The 24,628-nt window shown below is 43.9% G+C and overlaps 3 protein-coding genes across 8 annotated transcripts; all 3 read left to right on the top strand.

The window, feature by feature from the left end:
- Nucleotides 1-2,010: 2,010 nt before the first annotated feature.
- LOC128748068 (odorant receptor 131-2-like) lies at nt 2,011-2,955 on the top strand. Its single transcript, XM_053846458.1, has one exon. It carries the CDS (start codon nt 2,011-2,013, stop codon nt 2,953-2,955), a length of 945 nt encoding a protein of 314 aa, XP_053702433.1.
- Nucleotides 2,956-5,323: 2,368 nt separating this feature from the next.
- Nucleotides 5,324-10,072, top strand: LOC128748066 (odorant receptor 131-2-like). Its single transcript, XM_053846457.1, has 4 exons — nt 5,324-5,416; nt 5,507-5,549; nt 5,631-5,753; nt 9,075-10,072. The coding sequence occupies exons 1-4, from the start codon at nt 5,324-5,326 to the stop codon at nt 10,070-10,072; spliced, it is 1,257 nt and encodes a 418-aa protein (XP_053702432.1).
- A 2,552-nt stretch (nt 10,073-12,624) lies between these two features.
- On the top strand, nt 12,625-24,617 carry nup98 (nucleoporin 98 and 96 precursor). Of its 6 annotated transcripts, none has more exons than XM_053847689.1 (35): nt 12,625-12,765; nt 13,355-13,472; nt 14,114-14,209; nt 14,387-14,575; nt 14,766-14,905; nt 14,983-15,090; nt 15,170-15,350; nt 15,498-15,664; nt 16,000-16,140; nt 16,242-16,377; nt 16,571-16,663; nt 16,775-16,918; nt 17,044-17,177; nt 17,258-17,445; nt 17,544-17,663; nt 17,747-17,936; nt 18,007-18,091; nt 18,158-18,271; nt 18,340-18,478; nt 18,549-18,726; nt 18,931-19,089; nt 20,044-20,262; nt 20,336-20,465; nt 20,563-20,795; nt 20,863-21,047; nt 21,252-21,487; nt 21,557-21,832; nt 21,904-22,061; nt 22,133-22,273; nt 22,363-22,505; nt 22,974-23,195; nt 23,263-23,504; nt 23,576-23,730; nt 23,804-23,915; nt 23,976-24,617. In XM_053847689.1, the coding sequence occupies exons 2-35, from the start codon at nt 13,394-13,396 to the stop codon at nt 24,233-24,235; spliced, it is 5,493 nt and encodes a 1,830-aa protein (XP_053703664.1). In that variant the 5' UTR covers nt 12,625-12,765; nt 13,355-13,393; the 3' UTR covers nt 24,236-24,617. The 6 variants fall into 6 exon arrangements, with proteins under 6 accessions (XP_053703664.1, XP_053703662.1, XP_053703661.1 ...); XM_053847687.1 differs by having other exon boundaries at nt 14,381-14,575; nt 16,245-16,377; XM_053847686.1 differs by having other exon boundaries at nt 14,381-14,575.
- Nucleotides 24,618-24,628: the final 11 nt, after the last annotated feature.

Genomic DNA, 24,628 nt, shown 5'->3' with positions numbered 1-24,628 from the left:
GCGGATTCACAGAAGAGATTCTGTCACATGTCTTCTGTGCTTCAGAGCAAAGACAGCTCTTGGCACAGAGGCCAGAGACTTATCTGGTGCGTCATCTGCTGGAGCAGCGCTGACAGTCACGTGCGCTCTCCGTTTGTGTATTCTTGGTTCTTTCTTTAAAATGTGACGATTACACCAGTGATTGTTGAATCAAAGCAAAACATTGTTATTATTGTTTCAGTTTTTACAAAGAAACATGTCTATAAAATGAGTGTTTTGTCATCTTAAGTTCTATTTTTTGTTTAATTTTGATGGGTTTCTCTTCCTGTTAAGGTGCTGAAAGTTTCATTGATTTTGACAGACAATTTACACAATAGGCATAAATGTCATGTATTTTCAATGTCTTGATAAATCAGCTGCGAAGGTTTTGGTCTTGTGTCATTAAATCATTTTGTGTCATTATACTAAACATTAATTCATTATTTTTTTGTTCCGTTTTGAAGCACATTCTCTGTTATTTCTTGATTTCTGACAACGTTGTGAACTGAAACGCTGAAACTGTGAAGAATTTAGTTATTTTCTCTCGTAAACAATAAAGAAAACAATTAAGATAATTTGTGTTTGTTTATGTCTGTATAATGCAGAGACATCCGTCGGAAACTTTATTATGAGACATAAATGATGGCAATTGAATAAAATATATCTGCAGCAATATCAGGCAACAAATCTTGGATCTGGCTACTGAATCATAACACATTCCAGCAAAAGTGTCTGTGATGTGAGAAGCTGGATGAAGCTAAAACAAAAGCATCAACGTGTCTCAAATTGACGTAGTTTGTCATGCTAACACTGGGGTTGACACCTCTCATTATTGATGAGGAAAGCATGTGGATTCGTGAGACAGGAGAGAGTGTTCACTCACTGGGAGCTGGAACCTCGACGGTGCATTCAGGACACATCCAAATCATGTCCTGTATTAGTTCAAGCATCATTTGATCATACACTCAGGTTGCCATGTTTGCATGAGAACCGCAAGTTTGAAAAAAAAGATCCTGAATATTTGTAATAATTCACATAAAGAAGAAAGCACTTGTCAAGTCATTGTATGCAAGTCCCAATCAAGTCTCAAATCATGAGTAGCAAGTCAAAGTCAAGTCGACTCTCGTGTCACTGTTTGTCGAGCAAGGCCTGGATCTGGATGAGCAGCATGTGCTACTTCATTGTGACATTAGACAAACATGTGGCTCTTGAATTCTAGTTTATCAGTGTTTGTTGTTTGTGTCTGGATCATCACTGAGTGACGGCTATGGATCGCCAGCAGAAACCTGTGGAAACATGCATGAGCTACAGCTGAGGTGAGCATGGAGCACCCCACATAGACTGATGCGTACACCACACTCTTGCAGGTACCGCAGCAAGACGCAGCCTTTGGATGAGAATCAAACGTAAGGACACCATATCGACTGGTCAAGGAGGCCCTGGTGCCACACACAGCCTGGTCTGATGGAGGTACATGACTGATAATGGGTCGTACTGGAAGCAGCGCTATGTCAGGCCGCCCACACCCCAAAAACTCCAGTGTCCTTTAACTCTTCCAAGCTCCATAGTTGTGTTGAGGGATGTTCAACACAGAGTCCTATGATGTATTTCTATGGAGTCCAGTCGAAAGCTGAGCTCTCTCCATCCAGGAAAGGTGTAGCCAGCAGAGTCCCTTGATCCTAGTGCCTTATCTGATCATATAACACTCTGAGATTACAATAGATAACCTTCATCAGTCCCACAGGAGGTGGCTTACTCCTGCAATGTCTGTCACTCAACTGGTTTCCAAGTGGACACCTGAACCTGCCCCCTGGATCTCCATCTTAAATAGGAGGTCCAGAGCTGCCGACCGGATCCTCCCTCATGGAGGAAATGCAGCAGGTTCCAGCTGACTTATCGACAGGGAAGGTGACTTCATCATCATGTGTCATTGTCTTTCTTCCTCAGCAATAGATGTTGTCAAAGTTTTTCCTCTGATCCTGCAGAGGTATCATGGTGTCTAACAGCAGTGTGGCTGTGGAGCTGCAGTCAGAGCTGGAGCGAATCATGGTCTCTGTTTTCACTGGTGTGCCGTGTGTTGTGCTGCTAACCATTAATGCCATCATTCTGTTCACCCTGAGGAGTAACCAAGCGTTTCGGGAGACGTCCCGCTATGTTCTTCTGACTAACCTTCTTGTTGCAGACTCGCTCTACTTGTTGATCAGTCAGGTTCTGTACATCTTAGCTAACAGCAGAGTTGTCTTGTCATATCCTGTGTGTGGCACATTAATCCTCTATGCCATGCTGACAGAAAGCGTCTTTCCTCTCACGCTGGCTGTGATGTCTATAGAGAGATATGTGGCTGTGTGTTTTCCTCTCAGACACTCCTCCATCGTCACCATGAGATCCACAGCAGCAGCCATCGCTCTAGTGTGGGCTTTCTCTTGTGTCAATGTTCTGATCCGTGTTGCGCTGATGTGTCAGTTTCCATTTGAAGAACTGGACAGTCTGGACATGAATGCAATATGTGACATATTTGTCGTTGTCTTGACTCCAGTGGCTGCTGAATATGATCAAGTCTACAATATTTTTGTGTTATCTTCTGCAGGTATAATAATAATTTTCAGTTTTATTGCAGTGGTGATCACAGCCAGGACAGCATCATCTGACAGAAATTCTGCCCGGAAGGCTCAGAGAACTCTACTGCTGCACATGATCCAGCTGGTGCTCGGTCTGTCCCCCAGAATATCCCTTCCTGTGTCCGTAGTTCTTTTTCAAGTGATGAGCTGGATCAATTACGTACGTCTCATGAATGTCACATATGTGTTGATTATGCTTCTACCCAGAGGTTTGAGTCCTCTCATCTATGGCCTCAGGGATCAGGCCATCAGACCCATCCTCCTGTCGAATCTCTGCTGTGGACTCACACTGAGTGTAAAGAATCAGATCTCACCATAGTCTTGATCCATGACTTGTGTCAGCTGAACACTGATCTCTTGAGCTTCGCCTGTTATGATGTGTGTTATCATCATCATTTTATCTGTCATTTATGAAAGAAGATCAGCTTCAGTTCTCAGTCAGACAGCGTCAACAGCCTGATGCCTGAACAGTGCTCCACTGCAAGGAACTCTTTATTTATGTATCTTTTATGACTGTCACATTACAGTGCGGATTCACAGAAGAGATTCTGTCACATGTCTTCTGTGCTTCAGAGCAAAGTCAGCTCTTGGCACAGAGGCCAGAGACTGTTATCTGGTGCGCCATCTGCTGGAGCAGCGCTGACAGTCACGTGCGCTCTCCGTTTGTGTATTCTTGGTTCTTTCTTTAAAATATGACGATTACACCAGTGATTGTTTAATCAAAGCAAAACATTGGAATTATTGTTTCAGTTTTTACAAAGAAACATGTCTATAAAATCAGTGTTTTGTCATCTTAAGTTCTATTTTTTGTTTAATTTTGATGGGTTTCTCTTCCTGTTAAGGTGCTGAAAGTTTCATTGATTTTGACAGACAATTTATACAATAGGCATAAATGTCATGTATTTTCAATGTCTTGATAAATCAGCTGCTAAGGTTTTGGTCTTGTGTCATTAAATCATTTTGTGTCATTATACTAAACATTAATTCATCATTTTTTTGTTCCGTTTTGAAGCACATTCTCTGTTATTTCTTGATTTCTGACAACGCTGTGAACTGAAACGCTGAAACTGTGAAGAATTTAGTTATTTTTTCTTGTGAACAATAAAGAAAACAGTTAATACAATTTGTGTTTGTTTATGTCTGTATAATGCAGAGACATCTGTTGGAAACTTTATTATGAGCCATAAATGATGGCAATTGAATAAAATATATCTGCAGCAATATCAGGCAACAAATCTTGGATCTGCCTACTGAATCATAACACATTCCAGCAAAAGTGTCTGTGATGTGAGAAGCTGGATGAAGCTAAAACAAAAGCATCAACGTGTCTCAAATTGATGTAGTTTGTCATGCTAACACTAGGGTTGACACCTCTCATTACTGATGAGGAAAGCATCTTGTCGAGAAAACAAACGTGACAAAAGAGGGAAACGTGACCTAGAATTTCCACTTTTACATCATTGTTACAGCTGGTGTGATTTGCACAACTAAAGTCATCAACTTTAGAAAATACTGGAACTGTATTTTGAAGACATGTGACACTGTTATATCTATATCCATCATATCAAATGTGACATCACAAAACCATCAAAAACAAACCACAACATGGTCTCCCTTTCTTTTTCTGCCTGTAGTCAATAAAATCAGTCATGAAGGTTCTGTAAATAGCGTTGTATACGCAAGGCCTCTCAAGCTTTGACCTCAGCTTGGAGTGTGAGATTTGATGTTTACAACTGGACAAGTAGCGGTGACAATTTACATAGCAGGTATTGAGGAGAGCAAATTAGAATGTGATCGCTTGATGCGTGAGACAGGAGACAGTGTTCACTCACTGGGAGCTGGAACCTCGACGGTGCATTCAGGACACATCCAAATCATGTCCTGTATTAGTTCAAGCATCATTTGATCATACACTCAGGTTGCCATGTTTGCATGAGAACCGCAAGTTTGAAAAAAAAAATCCTGAATATTTGTAATAATTCACATAAAGAAGAAAGCACTTGTCAAGTCATTATATGCAAGTCCCAATCAAGTGTCAAGTCATGAGTAGCAAGTCAAAGTCAAGTCAACTCTCGTGTCACTGTTTGTCAACTGGAAGCAGCGCTACGCCAGGCCGCCCACACCCCAAAAACTCCAGTGCCCTTTGACTACTCCAAGCTCAATAGCTGTATGTATTTCTATGGAGTCCAGTCAAAAGCTGGGCGCACTCCATCGATCAGTGACTTGCTCCTGCAATGTCTGTCACTCAACTGGTTTCCAAGTGGACATCTGATCCTGCCCCCTGGATCTCCATCTTAAATAGGAGCTCCAGAGCTGCTGACCTGATCCTCCCTCATGGAGGTTTTTTTTGTCTTCCTTCATCAGCAATTGATGTTGAATGTTCTTTCTCTGATCCTGCAGATGTATCATGGTGTCTAACAGCAGTGTGGCTGTGGAGCTTCAGTCAGAGCAGGAGTGAATCATGGTCTCTGTTTTCACTGGTGTGCCGTGTGTTGTGCTGCTAACCATTAATGCCATCATTCTGTTCACCCTGAGAAGTGTTTCGGGAGACGTCCCGCTATGTTCTTCTGACAAACCTTCTTGTTGCAGACTCACTCTACATGATGATCAGTCAGATCATGTACTTCATTGCTAACAGCAGAGCTTTCTTAACATATCCTGTGTGTGGCACATTAATCCTCTATGCCATGCTGACAGAGAGCATCTTTCCTCTCACACTGGCTGAGATGTCTATAGAGAGATATGTGGCTGTGTGTTTTCCTCTCAGACACTCCTCCATCGTCACCTTGAGATCCACAGCAGCAGCCATCGCTCTGGTGTGGGCTTTCTCTTTTGTCAATGTTCTGATCCGTGTTGCGCTGATGTGTCAGTTTCCATTTGAAGAACTGGACAGTCTAGACATGAATGCAATATGTGACATATTTGTCGTTGTCTTGACTCCAGTGGCTGCTGAATATGATCAAGTCTACAATATTTTTGTGTTATCTTCTGCAGGCATAATAATAATTTTCAGTTTTATTGCAGTGGTGATCACAGCCAGGACAGCATCATCTGACAGAAATTCTGCCCGGAAGGCTCAGAGTACTCTGCTGCTGCACATGATCCAGCTGGTGCTCGGTCTGTCCCCCAGAATATCCCTTCCTGTGTCCGTAGTTCTTTTTCAAGTGATGAGCTGGATCAATTTTGTACGTCTCATGAATGTCACATATGTGTTTCTCATGCTTCTACCCAGAGGTTTGAGTCCTCTCATCTATGGCCTCAGGGATCAGGCCATCAGACCCATCCTCCTGTCGAATCTCTGCTGTGGACTCACAGTGAGTGTAAAGAATCAGATCTCACCATAGTCCTGATCCATGACTTGTGTCAGCTGAACACTGATCTCTTCAGCTTCGCCTGTTATGATGTGTCATATTGTCATCATTTTATCTGTCATTTATGAAATAACATCAGCTTCAGTTCTCAGTCAGACAACGTCAACAGCCTGATGCCTGAACTATGGTCTGAGAGACCAGGACATCAGGCCCATCCTCTTGTCTAATATCTGCTGTGGACTGAGATGGAATAATGTTGTTTCTGTTCAGACTAATGGAAAGTTACTGGTGAAGCCTCATTGGTTTTGGTTGTTCCATTCCTCCTTGTTATCAGAACTCAGAATGCAGACTGACCGTCTCACTGCTGCTCAAGGTTGTTGCTCCATTCTTGCTTGCTATCTTCAATGTTACTGTGTACCCCTCCTGTCCAGTGATTAAAGTGTATGCTCGCTGAGAATTCCTCAGTGAGAGTTTCAACTTGATACTGTGAGCTTGTATTCTCACTCTCTTTGCAAAGATTCTTCAATAAACATTCAAAAAACACAATTCGCTCTTCATTGAAGTCAAGAAATTCCACCACAGGACTCACTTGAGGTGTATAGACTCAGATCTCAGTACTATTGTGTTCTACTCCGAGACACTGACTCACACTAAGTGATTGAACATCACAGGTTGGAAATGCATCTACAGTGGTGAGAACAAACCTTTGGGGCCACTCCATGCTTTCTACTGTGTGCTATTGCCAGGACTACTAAATATTAATTCATTTATTTGTTCTGTTTTGAATCACGTTCTCCGTTATTTCTTGACTTCTGACGTGGTTGTGAACTGACATGATGAAACTGTGAAGAACTTAGTTATTTTTTTTTGTAAACAATATAGAAAACAATAAAGATCATTTGTGCCTGTTTATGTCTGTATAATGACATCTGTTGGAACCTTCATTAAAGGCCATAAATGATGCCGATTGAATAAAATATATCTGCAGCAATATCAGGCAACAAATCTTGGAGGGGCAGGGGACTGAAGCTGAATAACTTTTTTTTTTACACGCTTTCTAATGGTCCCGCTCTATATTTCATAGCCCTGAGGTCAGCTGTCAGTTAACCTGCAGCTAATAAACTCAAAATTGAACTGTAGACCCAGGAGCTGGCCAGAATTGATCTACCAACTGAATCCCAACACGTTTTAGTAAAAGTGTCTGTGATTTTAGAACCTGGATGAAGCTAAAACTAAAGCATCCACATGTTTCAAACTTGATGTGGCCTGTAACGCTAACAGTACCGTGGGCACCTTTCATTCGTCATGAGGAAAGAATCTCGTACAGACATCAAACACAAGTGAGAAAAGCGAGCTAGAAATGTTTACTTTTACATTAGAGATTCCCGGGCTCCTGTCAGGTGGTCATGTGATGTGATAATGTATCTGTGCAGGTTGAATCACATCTGCATGTCATGACTCTGCTCTTATTTTGGCACGTGAGTCCTGTTTTTGTTTTCTCCCTCCGTTTCTTCCTGTTCCTGTGGCACACGGCTGGAGCCAATCAATCCCTGATCACCCATGTACAAAAACACCTGGACTCCAGCAACGTGTGCCAGATCGTCTCCTCTAGTTCCTGTGTTTTAAGTCCGTTTGATTCTCCCGGTTCGGTGACGCTCTACTATTGTTCCCTGTGGTAAATTGGTTTTCCTTGTTTGTTCTCTCGCTGTGCTCCAGTTTGTTCATTTTTGATTACATACTCTGAAACCCTGGTGCCTGAGTTAGTGTTTTGTTTCTTCCTGTTTCCGCGTGCTTTCTGGTTTCTTTTGTGATTGACTTTCAGTTCATTGTGCTTTCGTCTCCTCTAGTTCCCTGTGATTTAAGTTAGTTTTCTCCCGGTTCGGTGACGCTTTCTGTTGGACTCTTATTCATGTTTATTGGACTTCTGTTAGTTTGGTTACTCCGTTTGTACATTCAGAGCTTTTGCTTTGTTTCTCCCGGTTTGGTGACGCTTTCCTTTGATTTTATTTGATTATTAAAATTTTTTTTGACTCGATCCTGTGCCTTTCACCACTGCGCTTGGGTCCCGCTCCACGTCCTTGACTCGTGACACTGCAGCCGCTCTTCCTAAATGGTAAATAATCCCCCTCTTAATTCATGGAACAATTATAAAAGTGCTTCTTACCCATGATGGGCAACACTCATGTTTGCATACATCTGTTAACTTGAAAAATATTATTGTAGTTTCCTCATCTTTTTATGCTCCTGACATGCTGATTTGAAGTCGAAAATTTAGAGAACTTTATTTGTACTTTGTTCCTCTATTTGAGATCATTAATATATGTTGCTGTACACTTTGACTTGACTCACATCCTTCCACTGTGAAAAGTCCAGAGTGAGGTGAGAGTGTGATGCCCTTTTCTCCCATCAAAGTTTTTATACAATAAAGTCTTTCTGACCCTGTTCATGATGTGTGTATTTCTCTATCATTCTCCACCGGGGAGCTCCACCAAGAGCTATTGCATTTCACTTTGTAGCTATAGCTGGTGAGTTAAGCACAGGAGCAACCCAACCAACAGGTCATTTGCCAAGTACGTCTGTTCTACTTCCTGCTCTGGCTGACATGTACAGGACCTCTCAGTACACAGTTATTCAATTGATAATGCAAAACAATAGTTTCACCCTTTCAACTTCGTGTTGAGACAGCAGGGAGTCAGCTTAGAGCACAAACCTATTTAGTTGACCCTTCATTCAAGAAGCAAGTGAGTCGACTACTTGCAATATTTCCAGGAAGCATCCCAAAAACAACACACGCCTCCACATCTCCAAAATCTGTCATGAGTGCTTGATACGTGACTGGATAACTATGAATTTCTAGATTGAAATGTGACCACAAACTAAATATACACAATTTTCAACTTTAGATGTCAGATTGCACGACGTCGAAACTATGGGGCCATTTCCTTTTCACCACATCCAGTCCACACAACTCACAACTCCACCAAAAACAAGTTGTGTAACCATTCCCTGTGGTGTCCGCTGTCCATGTGACGTGCTCATGGTTGACTTTAAAAAGGGCTGATTTCAGTGGAACATTCCACATTACCGCACCCTACCTCTAGCGCAGCATCTCGACATGATGCTTTAGGGTACTGCCAACAACTATCATTTGTTTTGAGCCTTTCTCTCCACAGACCGACGACGATGCCCAACAGCAGTGTGGAGGATCGGCATCAGGACTTCACGGAAAGAATGGCACTCTTCACGGTCATTATGATTCCATGTTTAGGTTTTTTCTTCATTAACATCCTCATGATGGTCACATTAATAAGTAAGCGTGTGTTTCGTGAGACCTCAAGATATATTCTGCTGACTAACCTCCTGTTCGCAGACACCATCTACGTGATGCTGAGTCAGCTGCTGTATTTCATGGCTAACGCCCAAATGCTGATATTATACCCAGTCTGTGGGCTTCTGGTTCTGTCTGCCAGTCTCACAGGTAACATCTCTCCGCTGACACTGGTGGTGATGTCTGTGGAGAGATACGTGGCGGTGTGCTACCCACTCAGACATGCAACCATCGTCACTTTCAAGACAACGGGTGGTGCTATTGTCATGGTGTGGAGCTTCAGCTTTCTGAACATCCTAACACATATTCTGCTGATTCTCAGGTCTCCCATTCAGAACCTGGAGAGTCTTCAAATGGATGATATTTGTACCACACTAACTATGATTCTGGTGCCAAATGTGGACCTGCATTTGAAAGTCTTCTCCTATCTTTTGTTTGTGCTGGTCGCTGTGGTCATCATTTCGAGCTATATTGGGGTGATAATCGCAGCGAGGTCGGCCTCCACCGACAAAAGCTCTGTCCAGAAAGTTCGGAAGACTCTGCTGCTTCACCTGGTTCAGCTTTGCTTCACCGTCTTCTCAACCACGTATAATGCTATAATCATGGCCTTGGCAAGAACCTTAATCAGGCTGGACTTCGCTCGTGTGCAGAGTGTATTGTATGTGTGTATTTTTCTGTTCCCCAGATGTCTCAGCTCAGTCATCTATGGTCTCCGTGATCAAGCCCTTAGTCCTATTCTCTGGTATTACCTTTGCCATCGACGTAAATCAATGCTGTCTGTTTCCGCTGAGGGTTGAACTTTATATTGAGACACTTGTTTTACCACATGGTGTTTGTTGCAGACCCAGACAAACCTGCTGACCTGTGGAGCAAATTAGTTAGATACTTGATACCTAGTGATATATACAGAGGAGGCGACGCCTATGATCCTACTTGGCTGCAACCAGATCACAGAAGTGCAGGGCTGCTGAAAAGAGAGAGGAGGGAAAGAAGGCAAAAACACACCCATTCAAAGACTGACGTTTTTGTTCGGGAAATTTTGTTCGTGAAAACTTTTGCACAAACTTAGGAAAGGCACAAAAGAAATCTGTATTTGCAAAGAAATTTATTGATCAACAGTAGTCAATTGAGGTGGCTGGGAAATGAAGGCTCCCTTCAGGTTCTGAACTTTTTCTGTGAACGTTTTTTATTTTTTTCATTATCAAACTCTTGACATTAAGGGGTATCTGATGTGTTCAGTGTGACGCTGCAGTGAGGGTGTGAGAGGCTTACGCTCTCAGTGTTGCCCCTGGTTCTCGCCATTCTCGCCTCCACACAGCCCTGGTGCACAGCCCTCACTTGAGCCACTCTGAAGAATTGTGAGCTGCTGATAAGACAGTGGTGGAACTCTCATTCAAGACAGCAATCTGAATTGTGTCTTCCTGCCGACGCAGAGATGGACTGAGGTGTTGGTGTTCTGTCTCTGTCTCTGATTCTTGTTGACTGAATATATATATATATATATATAAAACCAGAGCATCCATACATGCTCCTAAAACTTTTATTTTAGACTTTATTTGTTAAATATTTAAAGCTCCTCCCCACACTCTTTGCTGTGACATAATATCGCAGGCATTTCCACATGAATGAAGAACGACTGTAATGAAGTGAACACTCACTGGAGCAATAAAATGAAGACAGCACCTGTTTGTTTGTTTTTTCTCTCCCATTTTTTGATTTAAAAAAAACAAAACATGAGGACATGAGCACAGACAGACATTTCAGGCAGCTTTATTATCTACCAGTGAGTCATTCTCATCACTGATGATATTTCAATACCTCGCAGTCCTCGCTGTAAAATTGACTTATTCATTAAAATCTCATTAATCAGAGGCCTGGGAATGTACAATAAAATCTGAATATCAATCATCATCTCATGAACATAAACAAACCTAGGTATTCAGCAGGACACAGATAATCTCCCGGGGACAGGGCAAAGCCATTTTTGCAATTTGTATTTTTATTCATAAATGAAGGCCAACAAGGAAAAAAAGGCATTTGAAATGGATCATGATTTTGAGTTCTCATATCCTCCACCAGGTTGCTCACTTTACGCTTCAAGTACAGAACCACATTTTTTCTTCGATAGATCAATTGAATCTAACAATTTGATGTTAGACTTAGACTTAGACTTAGACTTTCTTTATTGTCATTGCACAAAACATATTACTATATGATGGCAACGAAATTTCGGTCTGAGGCCTCCAGTTTCCAAAAACAAACGAAATGTCCAAAAATAAATAGATAGATAAATAATAATAAAATAATAATAGATAAGTGCCAGTCCAGAGGATGTACAATTGAACAAATAAACAGTATTGCCGCTATTGTCCCATGTTCAGCAACCTGACAGCACCAGGAACAAAACTGTTCCTGAATCTGGTGGTTCTGCATCGGATGCTACGGAACCGTCTGCCAGATGGCAGGAGGGAGAACAGTGCATAGTTTGGATGAGTAGAGTCCGCGATGATCCTTTGTGCCCTGGATAAGCAGCGAATGAAAACACATCTGAAAACAAATGAAATCCATTTCAAATACAGTATAGAGAGAGCCATCACGACAGGCCTTTGTTCGAGTGTCAGTGTTTCTGAAGACATCAGAAATCGGATCGAATACAATGATCCGCAGGACTTACCAAACATGTACTACTTATAAACTAAGGAAAATAACCAGCGCTTATATGTGTATCTAAATGAGGAGCTTCATTTATCCAGGCCATCAACTAAAAGAAAGAAAGAAATTCGAATTGCATCATTCAGAACTAAAGCGCTGATCGATGTATTTTAGAGCAACAGCGTCACCTGCTGTTAATTTGAGATAAATCAGAATAATTAAAAAAATGTATTTTAAAAACAGTTCAGTGAATGAAGCCAATTATACATTTTTTCTGGCTGTTCGCTGGTGGTTTTCTATCATCAAAATAAGTAACCTATGTTAATTATCACCTCCTTTAGCTGATAATATCGATAACAAAATATACTAATACATTTACTTTAATTATGATTCGAAGCAAATACAGACCATTAAATAAAATTAAAATTGTGGTGTTTGTTGTGAACGTTGAGATAAAACAAAGAGATGTTAAATGTTACAAAACAGTCAGACTTCGACATTGTGAACTGGACAACACAAACTGACATGAACGCTAAAGAACGACAGAAACTCAAATTGGTTACTGCGTTTGTTTGTTTGACTCCCGGCATGTTTACAGTTTAAAGCCCGCTTTATTCGAATAGCAACTTTCAAAAGTTGCCGGTCACATGACAGGCTACGTCATGACGTAGATGTGTCGACGTATGAAATTACGTCGCAACGCACCAGGCGCAGTTTTCCCTCGTTGTGTCTCGCGGCGTCGCTGACGTCCAGATGAAACATTTTTATTGCATTGAGAATTTATAATACGAGACCTAACAACGGCGACAGACACAGGACGAGGCCTTTGCTGATTTGGGTGAATACTACACGTCTTAAGTAGTTTTTTTAGGCGCTTTCAGTTTTGTTTTGACTACGCAGCAAAGCTAACTGGCTAGCGGAAAGCTAGGTGGCTAACGTTAGCCAAGAGACGTTGAATTATTATTTTTCTCTAAAAGTACATTAGCCAGCACATGTTGAGTAGTGTATTATTTGTCGTGGACATAAATGCTTAGATATAATCACATTTGCATTTGCATTAGATTTGCTTCTCGCCTAGCTGTGTTTACATCGTGTTGACCAAAGTTGCTGTCAGTTTTGGCACCGGCGTTCCATCCAAGATGTCCAAAATGACAACCAACATAGGAGCGTGACGAGTTGCTAACATATAACTAAGTGGTCGTTTTGGCGAGTGTACCAGCAAGTGTAGCCGGGAATACAAAAGAAAAACAACCTATGTGAACACGTGATTGGATTTCCCCAAGTCTGAGTCAAAATTTCAGAATAGTGACGGAGACACATACTCTATAAAGAGATTAACCAAAAGATGTTGTGTGCGATTTATGGGTAATTTGTCATGTGGAAGTTGAAGATAATTTTGATGTATAAAATGTCTTGTTTTCCTTCAGGTTACTTTCGTTGTCCTGCAGGACATCAAGCAGGATAGGATGTTCAACAAGTCATTTGGGACACCTTTTGGTGGGGGGACAGGAGGCTTTGGTACCTCATCCACTTTTGGGCAGCAAAGTGAGTTTTATTCTTTAATCTCTTAGGTCCCCCGTTCCCACATGTGGGAAATACATTTTTGCCTTTCTGCATTGTGGTACATTTTTTATTTATTTATTTTTTCAATGTTGAGATATCAGACTCATTTCATATACCATCACAACATTTCAGACATTGCAGTGAAAAAAATGACTAGTGCAACAATAAATCGTAAAAGAAAACAGAGCAGGATTGAAAATTCTATTCCAATTCTGAGAAAGAGTCCATTGTAAATCCAGTATGTAAAATAATGTCTCAAATTCGTATGACCTGGTACTATGATACATTTTAGTTAGAATATCATTCTTATTAATAAAAGCACTGTTCATAACAGCTTTTGCATAAACAAGGTAATTTTTATTTGTGAATACATCTGAAGACCAGTTATCTCTCTTGCTTGGTAGCAAACCTAAAAAAAACACAGTACTTTGACTGTCTCTGATGGCCATGTTTCCGTGCTCCATAAGGGCAGTCTGTTGAGAACATCTGCACTGTACTGTACTGTAATGCCATAACTTTCAGTGTTCCGCAGCACAAAATACCCACAACACGGTCAAAAGCATTGCATTATAGTAAAATGTAGAAAAACATTTAAGTAATGACATTTCACAATCTGTCTCCAGACACAGGGTTTGGTACGTCGGGCGGTTTTGGTACTTCAGCTTTTGGGGCAAACACCAACACTGGCGGCCTTTTTGGAACCACACAAAACAAACCAGGTACAACAGATAGCCTTCTTCCTGGTTTAGTGTTGATCATAGTATTGTTAAACTGTGTTATACCTTCTAGTCCGTAATGTCTCGTTTTAAAATATTGACTTCTTCCTACAAAACTGTAGAAAATCAATTAGTGTGTTTCCATGGTGTTTATTTGTTTGTTTGTGTCCACATTTACTGCAGGTGGTCTTTTTGGATCGACCACATTCAGCCAGCCTGCCACCTCATCCACCAACACAGGCTTTGGCTTTGGTACCGCCGGTGGGACGTCCACAAGCCTTTTTGGAAACACAGCCACTGGCACGAGCACTGGACTCTTCTCACAGCCCAGCAATGCTTTCGGAGCCAACAAACCTAACACCTTTGGAAGTACGATTATTCGTTATCTTTTAAGTATAGGTCAAAATTTAATCACCAGCATTTTGTGTCACAGTATTTCTTTAGGTTACAATTTGTTTGTTTGTTACAAGTTTTGCATTGTTCAAGCTTCGTCACTGACGCTGATGCCTGGGGTCTCTTGGCAAGGTTGTTTAACTATTTTCTTATTCGTGTTTTGTAGGTTTTGGCACCAGTACTAGTACCGGTGGCCTGTTTGGGTCGACTAATACCACAGCCAATCCATTTGGTGGCACAAACTCTTTATTTGGTGGTTCTGGGTTCTCTGCTACTCAGCAGCCTGGAACAACAGTGAAGTTCAATGTAAGTGTCTCAGGCTTTCTGAAATCTTTGCTTTTGTGTCGCCGTCTGTTTTCACTGCCGCTTTCATTTCTTTGTAGGCTCCAACAGGAAGTGATACGATGGTCAAAGCAGGCGTGACCAGCAGCATCAACACCAAACACCAGTGTATCACTGCTATGAAGGAATATGAAAATAAGTCGCTAGAGGTTTGTTTTCGGATAGTGATTTTCTGTTCTCCATCTGAACCATGCTTGAATCACTTGAATTGATGCATGTTTCCTGCAGGAGCTGCGGCTGGAGGACTACCAGGCTGGCCGCAAGGGACCCACCAACCAGATGGTGGCAGGAACAGGGGGTCTCTTTGGTGGTGCCGCAGCTACGTCCAGCACCACCACTGGACTGTTCGGGTCATCAGCTTCTAATACCAGTTTTTCATTCGGGCAGAACAAGACCACTTTTGGCTCTGGTAAGAAATCGTCTTTCTTTCAAAGATTGTTAGAAAATCTGCTAAATGGCTGTCCAAGAATACACTGAAACCTTTTCTGCATTTGCTATTGGTACTTTTAACTTGTTTAATCATCATTTGGTGACTGTCGATGTTCTCATTTTCCAGCTGGTACTGGTGGCTTCAACGCCACGGCAGGAGGACTTTTTGGTCAACCTGCTCAACAGAATGCTGGAAGTCTCTTCAAGCCTTTTGGTCAGCCAACGACAACTCAGAGTTCAGGGTTCTCTTTTGGGAACAACAGCACGCTGGGTCAGACCAGCTCCAGCACCATGGTGAGTAGAAAGGGATTACTTAAGTTTGTTCTTTAACATCACAATTGGATGCTCACTAAATTAATAAATCTATTGAATAAATGCATAAATTTCCGGTAATGATGGAACAGAAGCATAAGAAGTTCTCAATCATGTTTTTTTCTCTTTGCTGCTTTCAAACTGTCCCTAACACATGCTCAACAGCACCATTTCTCAGTACTGCCTAACAAATAATAGTGCCTAGTCATGATGTGTATTGATTGTAATTGTTTAGGTCATTGCATTATATATAATTGAAGTTTTTGATTTTCTGGCCAGTAAATATCCCTTTTCCTTCCTCTCTGCCTTTTTAAAAGGGTTTATTTGGGAACACTGCAGCGACGCAGTCAGCAGGATTGTTTGGTGCAGCGCAGACGAGCGCCGCTGCTACAGGTTTTGGCACCACCACTGGGCTGTTTGGTCAGCCGAGTGGAGGATTTGGAAATGTAGGAACACAGGTAGGTTTGGCTCAGTTTAACAAAGAACCTGTATTTTATCTTACATTTACATTGGATTCTCGATGTATTATTGCTTGTAAAATATGTGTCTGCTTTTGAAGCAGAATTTGTTTGGAAACAAGACGGCAGGCTTCGGCACTACTACCACCAGTGCTCCATCCTTTGGCACTGGAACAGGACTGTTTGGCAACAAACCTACATTAACACTTGGGACAGGAACAAACCAGTCCACCTTTGGTAAGCTTTACTGCCTGTATGTCTTATCATTTAAATAAATAGCTTTTATTAGTGCCACAGTGGGGCAATGGTCAACATTTGAGATGTTTTCTTTTGTAACGATTTTATGTAGAACTTTTTCTGTATTTCGCTGTGCTTGATGTAGCTGTTGTAGACATGGCCGGCTGAGATTTTTCTCCCTAAACCTCGGCAGGTTTTGGCACCAACCCTGCTGGAGGAACCTTGTTTGGGAACAAGCCTGCCACTGGAGGATTAGGAACAGGCCTTGGGACCGGTTTTGGTACGGGTGTGTTTATTCTCTTTGACATAAAACTTGAGCTATGTTTTTAAATGTACCTCCATGATGCTGCTTTAATTGAGCTAATGTCTGTTCATCTGCATAACTGTGTATGCAAAGCTCTGGGAACTGGCCAGACATCTCTCTTTGGAAACAACCAAAACAAACTGGGGTCCACACTGGGAACGATGGGAACTTTCGGCACATCTGGCTTCAACAGCGGAACCAGCAGCTTGGGTTTCGTGAATCCTCAGCAACCAGTTGGTGAGCAGCTAACTCTAAGTTGAATTTGCATGAAGCCAAGTAACATTTGTAACCACATAATTTTCAGTAGTATTGTGATTTCATTTTCTTTTCCCAATGAATCTTTTGTTTTTATTGTTGTCCAGCTCTGGCAGATCCTGGAGCCTCAGCAGCCCAACAGGCCGTACTGCAGAGGCAACTTAGCATGCTTGCCTTTTCGCCGTATGGAGACTCGCCATTGTTTAGGAACCCTCTCTCAGACCCGAAGAAGAAGGAGGAGGTGAGCAAAGTTATATAGAATAGAATGCACTTGAAGAAAATAAAATCGATTGTTAAAGCTAATCGCCTTCTGTCTCACAGCGCCTGAAACCAACCAATCCTACGGCTCAGAAAGCTCTGACGACACCAACTCACTACAAGCTGACCCCTCGACCCGCTACAAGAGTCCGCCCAAAAGCGCTGACATCATTGAGTGGCTCCAAATCTCAGCTGTTTGACTGCCTGGACGACGATGAGCCATCACTTATTAACGGATCGTTTGTGCCACGGTAATTGTTTCTATACCGCTGATCAATATGAATATGATTCACGTTACACAGAACAGGAGAGAAAAGATTGCATGATTTTCTTTGTGTTCACTTCACAGGAAGAGCATCAAGAAATTAGTTCTGAAAAACCTGAACAAAAGTCAGTACAGCAGCCCACTGAGCAAGGAGGCTGACACTGAACTCTCCTCTCCTCCAGAGTATCCACACAACGGACACAGGTTTGTGTTGTTGAAGAACACATACGAAGTGAAACAGGCAACAAGCATTCAAAATTTGAACCCTCTTTCTCTATTGAACACAGCCATTTGGTGGACGACGATGAGGTTAGGGAAGTTACAGTCTCCAGTGGTCAACCTGACGAGGACCCAGAAGTGACTCAGTTCTATGTGAACCCCATTGCGAAGCCGATCCCCCAGGGCCGCCTCCAGACGAGCCTACAAGACACCATCAGTGAGCTGAACATGCACAAGTCTTCCAGAAGTGGTCTTGAGGTCAGATGTCACAAGGAACAGATCAGTTGGGCTCCTTGCTTGTTGTGCTAATCTTTCTATGTGTTTGTAGCTGAGCAGCGAGGACGTGTCCGCGTCTGTTGGGGAAGAATCTCTGCAGGAGGAGCCGCTGGAGTCTTTGCCACCTCATCCAGCAGGTGAGATACATCAGAAGCCCTGTTTCCTATTTGCTAATCATTAACTTGCTAATCTTTGTTGAACAGGAATTGTTCTTAATCGTGCTGGCTACTTTACCATCCCGTCCCTGGACGAGTTGGCTGAGCTAATGGATGACAACGGCGAGTGTGTGGTAGAAAACTTCACCATCGGCCGCAAAGGTAGCTCTTGTTTGCTCGTGTGTTTCTTCACCACATCATGACCGTTCTCCTGTGACCAACTCTTGCAGGCTATGGTTCTGTCTTCTTCCCTGGGGTGATCAATGTGACCGGACTCAACCTGGATGAGATTGTCCACTTCAGACGAAAAGAAGTCATTGTTTATCCAGATGACAAGAATAAGCCGCCAGAGGGAGAGGGTCTGAACAGGTGACGGAGAGTACATTCGCTGAGAATCAAGTTTTGATTGTAAAGAAGTTTGACATTCGTTGGTGCTCAGGAGGGCTGAGGTGACCCTGGATGGTGTTTGGCCGAATGATAAAACTACTTGTCTCCAAATTCGGAGTCCTGAACGCCTCACAGAAATGGCATATGAAAGTCGGCTTGAGAGAGCTTCCCGGCGTCAGGGTGCACGCTTCCTGGAGTACCGACCTGAGACTGGTTCCTGGGTTTTTGAGGTATTGTTTCACCCATCAGCAGCTCCGTGAAGGTTACGCTTCCGCCGGTCAATTCATTCTCTGTCAACTGCCAGCTATCTAACTATCTAACTTTGAAAGAATTGCATTTTGTGTTTTTTTGGAGTTTTTTGGAGGAGGCAGGTTTTGAGGATTTCATTGCATTTCCAGTTTGCTATTATGATCTCGTCATCTTCTCTTCACTAGGTGGCGCACTTCTCCAAATATGGGCTCCAGGACTCTGATGAGGACGATGATGTTCCCTTACAAGCAGACCCCAAAAAGCTGAAGACCATGTCTCTCCCTGTGACGAAACCTCTGCAACAGTCCCAGCTTTCCCAGCAGCAGGTTGCGCCACCAGCTCAGGTAGAGCTGCCTGCGTCCATCTTCACCCATGACAGAAGATTAGAAAGAGATACCAATATGTAGTGATGAGCTCTGGAGCACATTTTGACTCCGGGATCAGCATGCAGAGTGGTTGCAAAGACTGGCCTCATTCACTTTTAATGCTCCTTTATTAAGTAAGAAACTTCAACTTCAGCTTCAGTTATGGCTGCCATGGTTTTTTTGTGAGAACACAGCTCAATTCTTCTGTGAAAAAAGTGTTGGGTTTCCATCTTAAGGTCATATTTACTAATTTAATAATTGCATCTTGCATTCAATACATGATGCTTTTAAGTATTTTGATACAAACGGCATTATAAATTGTGGATCTACTTTGGGATTTTTAGTAGTAGTGTTTAGCCTTTTAAAACCAAGTTGCTATCTTATCAGATGATAGGTGTGTTGTTAGTTGTGAATCATCAATTAAAATATTTTCCAGAACATCTACTTGACTATCTTACCTGGAGACAAAGCTAAATTAAACCACCTAAACCATGATCTTGAGCTACACAATATTGCTGCATTAAACCATGTTGTCATTGACGTTTTGGAATGTAGAAATCAAAGAGCTTGCTTGATTTGAATTGAGCTCCGCCTGAATAGATTTTGCTTCGGCGCTTAGCAAGCTATTACTGCTATTATAATGTGAAAGCTGTGAACCAGCTGTCTGGCAAAGAGAGTTTAGCATCCCTGCTTTTGAGTTGAGGCTTTACATTTTTAACTTGTTTTTGAATGTTATCAATAAAACTTACAAAATACATGAAAGTGTTCTTGTTTCCATTATGTTACATCAACATATAATCATGGTGTTTTTTACTTGTAAAGGATAAACTGTCACTTTATCTTATTTTGTAATGCAGTATCAGCTTTACTCATCTCTGTGAATGTCGAACTGTAGGTATCACTCTTTTGTGTACTCGATACCTATTTTTTCAGTCGGTTGGAGAGCTCCCAGCCGCCGTGGTGGAGTTGGACAGTGACATGGCAGACATTACCCAGAGTTTCACAGCAGAGTGCCTGCAGGGAGAGGAAGGAGAGGAGGAGCCACTGGACTCCATGGGAGGGAAGCTTGAGAGCCAGATGCTGACAGACAACGGCATCTCGGCCTCCAGCCACTTCGCCTCCTCACTGGGAATCAACCCCCACACCCTCCAGGTAGAGAAGAAAAAAACGCAGTCCCTCAAACATGGCGGCACGTCACTTTTTTTTTTTTTTTGTCTGTGCGCAGATCATGAAGGCGTCTCTGTTCGCAGAGGATGAGGAAGATGACTATGTATTGAAAGATTACAGTGGATTGAAGATCTCTGATGCTCCGTCACCACAAATTGCTGCCCCCTTCGCTCAGACAAGACAGTCCCGTATGTGTTCTCTTTATCTACCTTTCTTAGATTTAATTATGGTCAGAGTGGCCGTGTAATTTGCTTTCATTCTGCTAACTTTTTTTTTTGTCTTCAGTTGGGGGTCTCTTACAGTCTCGCTTTACAGCTGGGATTTCGAACTCTCCTCGTTCCCCGACCCCTCAGTCTCGTGCGTCTCCATGGGTCGACACCCGCTCCCTGATGTGGCCAGCAGCCCCAGCTCCTTCCTTCCTGCTGCCTACGAAGCCAGCAGAGCCTGCAATTAGGACTGTGGGGGCACGACGTCTAGGCGGTCCCGTCCCCCACAAAGCATCAGTGACATGGGGAAAGGTGGAGAACTGAGACTAGTCTTCTGAACTGAAAGAAGTGATAAAATTAAACACTGGTGTTGTTTCAGGGCAATTTGCTGATGGACAGTGGTCTGTTTTCTGGACGGTCCTTCAGGGTCGGCTGGGGCCCCGGCTGGACCTTGGTGCACTGTGGACAGCCTCTGGCTACGTCCTCCACCAAAGACTTTGATGTCCCAGATGCTGGGAGCCAGATGGACTTCAGCTTCCTGCCCAAACCAGTGAAGACTAAACCGTAAGGGTGTAATGACAGTTGTGTTGGCTGTGAGTGAAGCTTCAGAAGCTGTAGGTTTGGACCCATTGAGGTCATGTGATATAGGCCAACTGAATGTCTGTCTGCCTCTTAATTCGGTATCCTGTGGATTTATGCATAATATTAGGGGATGGACGAGGTGTTTGGTGGTATTTCTTTAATGTAAAATGAGCTCTGTATCCTCAGCTTGAAGGACAGCCCGTTCAAGGTCCTGGTAGAGCGTCTTGAGCCTCCAGGAGGGAGGGCTGCTACTGAGAATGTCCCTGCAGTACTACAACGCCCTCTAGAGATTTGTTTGAAGCATAGCACCATTACAGCTCCCGACTGTTCGGCTTGTCCGCTGGTTCAACCGAAGCCCGGTGTGGCAGCACTACATGAATATGCCCAGTGGATTACCCAGCTCTGCGATGAACAGGACGATCGTAAGTATTCGACTAAGCATGTGATCTGGACCTGGTTCTTCTAGGTGTCTGACAGAAATGTTCTTGTAGTTTTGTTGGGTCACTGGGCCCAAATCTGGACTCTTTGCGAAGCCCTCTGGGGTCGTCTGGGGTCCGTTGGCCAGGAGTCGGACTCTGAGACGTGCAGCGAGTACGAACAGCAACTGGAGAGGAGGCGCAGCTTCTCAGCCTGGCTGTCACGCAGCACCACCTGCAGGGTGGAGAAGGAAGTGGCGCTGGCAGGGAAGGGCCACCACACCGACGGCGTCTTCAGCTACCTGACAGGAAACCGGATCAGTGAGGCCTGTCGCCTGGCCCAGCAGGAAGGTCAGCCATTTTCTGCTTCCTGTCCTTCTCCTCTCTGTGGACCGTTGTTCTGACCCTAATGCTGCCTGCAGGAGACCACCGTCTGTCCCTGTTACTGTCTCAAGTCATGGGCTCTCAGTACTGCAGGGACCTACTTGCTCTGCAGCTGGCTGACTGGAACCGCCTGCAGACAGACAGCTACCTGACAGAGGAGAGGCTGCGCATCTTCGCACTGCTGGCTGGGAAACCTGTATGACCTCACCCTCCAAATCGCTCAGCTCACATAACATGTTCAGGCTTTAAGCGTGTGTGCGGTTGCAGGTGTGGACATCGTCAGACTCGGTGGTCAACGTGTGTTCTCAGTTGGACTGGAAGCGCTGCGTCGCTGTGCACCTGTGGTTCATGCTCCCGCCCACTGCATCAGTGGCCGACGCCCTCACCAGATACGAGGAGGCATTCCAGGTGAGTCACATGGCCGGTGAGCTCACCTGCTACGTTTTAACAAAAATGAATTTGTTTGCTTTACTCCTGGATTGTGCAATCCGCTATAGGGGTCATGTGACAGTGGGAAATACGCCTGTGCCCCCCTGCCGCCGTACATGGAGGCTAATCAGCTGCAGGAGGACGAGGAAGACGAGTCTGTGCAGCCCCTCTATGATCTGTGCTACCACCTGCTGAAACTCTACAGCGACAGGTTCTCTCTCTCTCCCACTCACTCACTCTATCTCCTACAAACGCTGTCTCTCTATCTCTGTCCCTCTCTCTTTCTCTCCCTTTCTGTCTCTCTTGTTCTCTCTGTCGCTCTCCCTTTCTCTCCCCCTATTTTTCTCTCTCTTTCTCTCTCTCTCCCCCCGCTCTCCTTTCTCTCTGTCTTGCTACCTTTCTCCCTCTGTCTTTCTCCCCTACTCCTACTCTCTCACTCTCTCAATCTCTCTCTCTCCCTCCCGCTCTGTCTCCTCTCTCGAACTCTTTCTTTCTGTCTTTCTCCCTTTCACTTCCTCTCTCTCCCTTTCTCCCCTTCACTCTGTCTCTCTCAATCTCTCTCCCTCCCTCCCTCCCTCTCTGTCTCCCCTCTCTCTGTCACTCCCTATCTCCCTCTTTATCTCCTTCTCCCCTCTCCCTCCCTCCTCCTGTGTCTCATGCTTCTCCTCTGTGTGGACAGACACTACAGCTTGCAGCAGCTTCTGGACCCACTGACCATCACTGGGGACCGTTTGGATCACCGTCTCAGCTGGCACCTTTGGGGTGTTTTACAGTCTCTTCACTACACCCACCTGAGCGTTTCGGGACAAGGACTCATCCACTCTGGCTACGCAGCTCAGCTGGAGAGCGCAGGCCTGTGGCACCTGGCCATCTTTGTATTGCTGCATATCCCTGACCACGCGTAAGTCCTGGCCTCTCCGTCAGTGTCCCCTGGGTTTTAACACTCTTGCCTTCCTCTGCGTCTTTAGGCAGCGCGAGCGCTCTGTCCGAGACATGCTGAACCTTCACTGCCCCCTGCAAGACTCGGAAGAGTCTGTGTCTCGGGAGCAATTCCTGGTGGAGCAACTGATGATCCCTGAGTGCTGGATCCACGAGTCCAAGGCCACTCGGGCGCATCGTAACGGAGACCACCGTCAGGAGGCTCTGCATCTGTACAAGGCTGGTTTCTGGAACCAGTGCCATCGTCTCCTGATGCAGCACCTGGCTGCAGGTTGGTGCTCACGAACACCACCTGCTGTTGGCGCGTCAAACATCAGGTAATGAATGTTTGCTTTTTGTCAGACTGCATCATCAACGACGACCACAACTTCCTCCTGGAGTTCCTCGAGGGTCTTGCGTTCCCAGAGCGTAGCGCCACCATCCAGGACTGGGACACGTCAGGCAGGGTGTACTTGGACTATATCTGGGTCAACAAGACGTTACAAGATGTCCAGCAGGTGGGACAGTCGGAGACCCAAGTGGCTTTTGGTTACAGTTTTTTTTTTTTTAATTGTTGTTTTGCTGCTGCAGCTGGAATCATCCGGTTATAAACTTGAGCGCCTTCACAACGACGTGACTTCCCTATGTGGCAGGATTGAGTTGCTGCCCTGCAACTCGGTCCGCGACCGCCTTGCCCAGTCAGGTAAGTTGCTCAGGTGCTCTGGTGCTGAAGTAAGTCTGAACAAAAACCCTCCCCCTACAGAGATGGCCAAGCGAGTGTCGAATATTTTACGAGTGGTCCTGAGTCTGCAGCAGGGTGACTCCGCCCCCAAAGCCCTCGACGTGCCCTTGGTTCAGCTGGCGCCACACATCAGCCGCCTACCAATGCCCGAGGACTATACGCTGGAGGAGTTGCGAGGACTGACACAGGCGTACCTGAGGCAGCTGGTCCTCATCGAGTCGCACTCCCAAAATTTGACGGGGGCATCAGCGAGTCAGACTTCTGTGTTGCTGGATGTGTAGAATATACAATACATTTTTGGCTGAATGAAAAGAACAACAGTTTTAAAAGGCTGACCTTTACAATTCAGGCTGGGATCAGAGGACACCACTTTGATATGGTCCCTTTTTACAGAAGAAAAACCAAGATTGGTCTATTTTTCGAGGCATGTGTGTCTGTTATGCATTTACTTTAAAATAAATCGTTGAAAACAGGTCTTTTGTAATTTCTCCAAATGTAATTTTTTATCATCGCTGTACAAACCATTGTCAAAGAAGACACTTCTTTATTTCTTCAGATTTGACTGTCAAAGTTTAATAAAGTATTTGTAAGAAAATGTCTTTCACTTCTATTGGAAGTACCACTGTGATAATGTGAAGTATTGTCTCACAATTTTGAACAGATCTACAGTATGC

The sequence above is a fragment of the Synchiropus splendidus genome, chromosome 17 (genome assembly GCF_027744825.2).
Source record: "Synchiropus splendidus isolate RoL2022-P1 chromosome 17, RoL_Sspl_1.0, whole genome shotgun sequence".
NCBI lineage: Eukaryota > Metazoa > Chordata > Actinopteri > Syngnathiformes > Callionymidae > Synchiropus > Synchiropus splendidus.
Note: the sequence above shows the minus strand (reverse complement) of the source record. Positions and strands in the feature narration are given on the sequence as shown.